Below are 5,489 nucleotides of genomic sequence, written 5' to 3'. Positions count from 1 at the left end.
TGGATCCTGTCTTTTACGAAGAGGTCGCAATACTATAATTTCATTGAGTGGAGTTAAAGCTTGGACAGTGACGGGCGTGGGGGAACGAACACAAATTCAATTATTACTAGAATTATCGTCAGTCATCTTTACTTGAAAACAGGATCTGGCCTTCTGAGGAAACAGCTCCGCGTTGAGCCAGGACGTGGGTTTCCCATGACCTTTCTCCTGAAGCCACTAAGGTTTCTTCAGATTATAAGTAGGATGAACACAGACTTTAAAAATCATGTCTTCTGTGTGTAACAGTGGAGAAAAAGCCACTAAGGGGCCGCCCGCGCAGAGTGCTCAGAACATCAAGAATTTACTTACTTGGTTTGTAAAAAAAAAAAAAAAAAAAACGTGACTAGAAACTTGGGAATTTTCCTGGGCTAACCGCAGCCTGATTCACTTTGGCGACACTAACCTTCCTTTAGAATTCCCGGGTGGGCCCTGTCCCTTGGGTGGAAGGGAAGGTGGCTGTGAGTGAGCAGGTGCCACCACCTAGAGATTGAAGGGAACTCTTGAAAGTCAAGTTGGGATGGCTCAGAGGCGTTGCCGGACGCCTTGAAATATCACCCAGTGCAAGCGTGTAAACGACAAGGATGAAGAGTCTCTGATCAGTGGAGTTTGCCCCTAGGGCGTGATGGCTCCCATCACAAGCCCCTGGAATAGGTGTTTCCCGGAAGACCTCACCGAGGGCTCCGCCCCGCCTGGTCTGTACAGTTGGCTGGAGTTCTGAGTAGAAGTTAATCCTAACCAGGTACCAAAAGCAGCTACGAAATAACGGGGGGAGGGGGTGAGGGGCGTCGAAAAGAGAGAGCAAGCGAAGCGGAAGTTTCAAGGCCTCTGAGAGGGATAACTGTATAAATAACCGAGGGCGTCTTGTAAACACTGCGGTCATAACCCCGAACATTAAACAGCCCCGGTGGCATCTGGCGCATCGCCGCGGCGGGCTGCGCAGGGGCAGAGGCAAGCAGGGTCCCAGGCTTCTCCGCCTCGCCTCTCTGTTTATCTCAACTTAATCTTCCCCTATGTGCTGGTCCTCAGTCTGGAAGATGTTTAAGTTACGACCGGCCCGCGGGAAGTCTTGGCGGGAGCTTAACGCAAGAGGTAAACGCACCGAAAAGCAGGCACGGGCGTTCACGGCTGCAATTAACTAATTGCCGGCCAGTAACAAGCAAAATATCTTGCTGCATTTGGATTTCACGCGCAGTTCCGATCCCCTTCGTCACTGGTTTGCAAGCAGTGTTTCATCATTTTTTTTTTCTTTTTTTTTTAAATCACAGCAGCATACGGAACGTTATAAAACTATCATAGTTTACTTTCCGGATCCTCGGAACAGGCTCACTGTAAAACAGTGGAAAATCAAATTTTCCTTTTCTTCGTTGTCCTTCGGGGTGCGTGACTGGATAACTGTAAAAACCGACTGCTTTTTCTTTATTTACAACTATACTATCTTTAGTGAGCTTAAAATAACTGGAAAGACCTCTTCAAGTTTCGGAAGGAACCATGACTTGCCTTTTTCTAGTTGGAATTAGAGTCAACCTTTCCCTAAGAGTTTAGGCTAAATGTTAAAATAAATACTTTTTGATCATTAAACGTCCCGATAGTTTCTATTGTTCTTCACATTTTTAAAAAAAAATCACACCAATGCCCAAGCTATTTTTTTTTTCAATATAAAGAAAGATTTATTTTCGGAAATAGCAAAACCTGTTTGAAAAAAAAAATATATTTCTTTGAGTGACTTATTTTATAAATGTGACTGTCAAAGTCAGCTATTCTATGATCTACATTTTACCACATATTGTACAAAAGATACACATTGATAGGCTCTTATTATCTATTTATATAATATATATAATTACATATTGCACTTGGACCAGCCAGGTTCGCAGTCATTCACGGCAGACGTTAATCAAGTTAAATAGATGGGAATCTGTAAGTACAGTTGGTTTCCTCTGGTTTGGAAAGGAATCTCCTCGTCGCACGGCTAAGTGTTCTTGCGGGGTGGGATGGGGAGAAGAGCAATGAAGGCGGCAGCAGAGACGGGGAGGGGAGGGCAGGGGTCGTCACCCTCGCCGGCCCACTGCCCTCGGAGCGCACGGTTCCCAGACTCGCACCTCCAAGGTCAGGACGCGGTGGTTCCACACAAGCGGCTCGCGGTCACCACTTCCTTCAGGTCACTCTCGGGTTTGCCCGCCACCATAAAGGGCCACGTCTGCAAGAGAGAAGAAGGTGGTGGGGGTAAGTAGACTTGGACATTGGGAGGGGTCGTCTCAGAGCCCTTAGCTGCTGGAGGCGCGCGCAGGCTAGAATCCAGGAGGCCACAGGTCTGTAGCTCATTAGGTGTATTAACTCCTCGGGTAAGGCTAGCAGCCCAGGTGGTGCTGGTTGTGGTGCTTTTAGAGCAAGGGCGAAACAGGTCTCCCTTTTGGTTCTAACTGGAACCCTAAAAGCAAGCCCGGACACAGCCCGAGGCAGATACTTTAGGAGTATTAGCAGGGCGGGTGGGAAGGACCCTGGTCCTAAGTACCCAGCTGCCGGTCGGGTCTATGGTGGCTCTGGTCCAGCATCCTGACCTTCATTGGCTTCCTTTTATCTTCCAGTGCGATACTAGTCAGGACCACAATTTTAAGTTAGTAGTACCCCCCGAAGGGGGTGTACACTTATAAAAGATACAGGGACATTTTATTTGAGATCCCCCTACTTAGTGAGAAAGCAAAGCTCGACTCTTCCTTTTTTCTCGGGGCTGTTAGATAATAAAATGCATTTAAAAATATTTAAAGATGGAGGTATTAACAATTACAAATGTTCTAATAGATAATTTCATTCTAGTTTTAGATTCTTTTTTTAAAAAGCTACTTATCACAACTAAACAACAACAGCAGAAAACCCAAACTTTTTTATTTGGAAGGAAAATATTTTTCCTGGCAAAACGTGTTTTAGCATCCCTTCCCCCAATTCCTGAGACAGCTGGGTGAGAACACAATTCCAGACTCTTTGTAAGTGCTGGCCAGAAGGGATATCTAATCCTTATCATATGTAAACAGTCCTAGTAAGGTGGTGGTTTTCCTTAAAGCTTGCACGTTTTAAAATGAAATCGAACGAAAGAGGAAGTGGAAAAACAACCCTAAATAGTAAAATGCCTCTGAGGAAATCGGTGCAGTAACCGGCACTTGCTTTTCAAAACTTGGGCACATTCATTGTGAGTGGTTGGATCCGCGGCTGCTTTATGATCCAGTAAAGTAAGACCTGAGAGGAATGACTGCTTTGACAGTGGCTGGAGTTTCTGGGGTTTAAAATGGTAATCTACTTAGGCAAGCCCAGAATATTTAAGTAGCTGGGGGGATTTGCGTGGACAGTTATGGAGTTGGAAGAACATAAATATGTCTGCATTTAATAGTCCTAAATATACCCGGGGACAGGCTGGACTCGGATGTTTACAAGAATCAGAGGGGAACTCATGGTTTGCTCTTAGCTAAGAGAGGCACGGTAAGATAGGTCTTCAGGGTGCCCAGCGTCTTGTCAGTTTCACGACAGCGGAAATGGGAAATGGCGCTGGCACCCTGCGCGGGGATCCCTGGTCTGTGCCAACTGAATACCCTCGGAAATTCCTTAATGGGGTGCCACGTCAAATGCTCCCACAAATCACTCACGGGCTCGCAGCGCTCAGTGCTGAGAGCCACGGTGCTGCGTGGAGGCCTCGCGGAGGTCTCCAGGGATGCTAGGACAGCGGTCTCTAAGGTGTCGTGCGCTCGCCGTGTCCCCAGGCCCAGCCAGAGTTGCGGGAGGACTCACCAGGTTGACTGGGTGAATGTAACCGTTCTCGTACTTGTCGTTGGCCAGGATCTGCCTCAAGTGCGCGATGTAGCTGGACGCCAGCCGGAGAGTGTCCAGCTTGGAGAGCTTGGTGTCCGGGGGCACCCAGGGCAGGGTGGTCTTGAGCCTGGAGAAGGCCTTGCTCAGCACCCGCATGCGGGCCCGCTCGCGCGCATTGGCGGCGTTGCGCTGGACCTGCTTGCCCTCCTGGCTGACCCCGCTCAGTGGGCTTTTCTTGGTGGGAGCCTTTCTCCTCTTGCCCAGGCCACCACGACCCTTCTGTGGTGACCCGTTCTCACAGTTGGAGCCCTCCTCGGTGCTCTCGTTGGAAGTTCCAAACTCCTTGTTGGAGTCCACTTTCAGGGAGTCACAGTCCAGCATCTCCACCTCTTGGAGGTCTTCTACATCGCTGAGAGAGCCAGTGGACATGTTTAGAGAGGCGGTGGGGGAGGGAGGAAGAGAGAGACGCTGAAACGGAAACGAAAGGGTCTCTAAAGTGGGGAGCTGCCACTTCGTGTGTTGGGGTTCGAGATGGGATCCGGCAGGCTTGTCTCTCAGCTTCCCCGTCGCAGAGTCTTGAAAACGACCACAAGGGATCCCGCGACAGGGAAACTGGTGCTCTTATCTCCCTCACCCCTGGAGGCCTGGCCTTAACGGAGAGTGGAAGAGCGCCGGGGAATTTGGTGGACACTAGGAATTTATCTGGGGAATAGAGAGGCGGATCCATGCAGCCCAGGGGAGGGGCCTGCCAGGCTCAGCGGACTTCCTAGACCCCTCTTAGAAGTTCAGGAGACTTCATGCACAGACTCGGGTTTCCAGCAATAGATTGCAACATGCATGTACCGGATTGGATTCCTTCTGCCACTAAAGCCAAGGAGGAGAACGCCCTACTTAGACTCCTTGTCTGTTCATCTCCCAAGGTCCCTTTCCTTGGGAATCCCAACTGAGAGCTCAAAGAAAGGGCAAGATCCTTAGCTCTCAGTGGGCCTTTCCCCCTAAACACCTCGAAGTCACTCCACCCAAGACATAACAATCAAAATCCAAAGGTCCCTAGTTAATACTGCCTAAGACCACAGGGCTTTACCAAGCTTGCATTACCATGTACTGGGTAACTCCAGTCATAGGTCCAATCTGTCATGAGGACGAGGAGGAGAGGCATTTTACCGAACCAAATGTTTGAAAAAAAAAAAATGCTGATCACTGGGCTGATTTTTCTTTTATCCAGATGCATTTTACTGTTTAAAGTTGACCTGAGGTAAATTGGGAAAGGAAGTGCTAGAAAGAAATTTACGGGAGAGAAGGAAGGAAAGAGAAAGGGAAAACAAGAAAAAAAAAATCCATTAACATCACTTAGAAGGTATCAGGAAACTGCTAAAGCATAGGAACACACTTGTCTATTGAACACATGTACACATTCACACACACACACACACACCCTATATACAGCTGACTGGGGATGGGTAGGGAGGGGATGAGAGAGGTCATATGAATTTGTGGAACATATTTTGCTATCTTTTCCCAGTAAGACAAAATTCATTTCTCTCCCGTCTTAGTCTGTGGCTCCTAGAAGTCTCCCTTTGCCTGACACCTTTTGTGAAGACTGTACATCTCCTTCTTCTGCGTTCTTCCTCTTCTCCCATCCTCTGGGCTAC

General features: G+C 48.2%; 1 protein-coding gene across 1 annotated transcript; it reads right to left on the bottom strand.

Annotated features, from left to right (window-relative positions):
• Nucleotides 1-2,146: 2,146 nt before the first annotated feature.
• TCF21 (transcription factor 21) lies at nucleotides 2,147-4,266 on the bottom strand (the record flags this gene model as incomplete). The annotated part of the gene is made up of 2 exons (XM_080929199.1): nucleotides 2,147-2,236; nucleotides 3,817-4,266. 2 exons carry the CDS (start codon nucleotides 4,264-4,266, stop codon nucleotides 2,147-2,149), a joined length of 540 nt encoding a protein of 179 aa, XP_080785325.1.
• Between the last annotated feature and the right edge of the window lie 1,223 nt (nucleotides 4,267-5,489).

The sequence above is a fragment of the Micromys minutus genome, assembly GCF_963924665.1.
Source record: "Micromys minutus genome assembly, chromosome: 15".
In the NCBI taxonomy this organism is placed as follows: domain Eukaryota; kingdom Metazoa; phylum Chordata; class Mammalia; order Rodentia; family Muridae; genus Micromys; species Micromys minutus.
The sequence above is the reverse complement of the archived record's forward strand: the minus strand, read 5'-3'. Positions and strand labels throughout refer to the sequence as shown.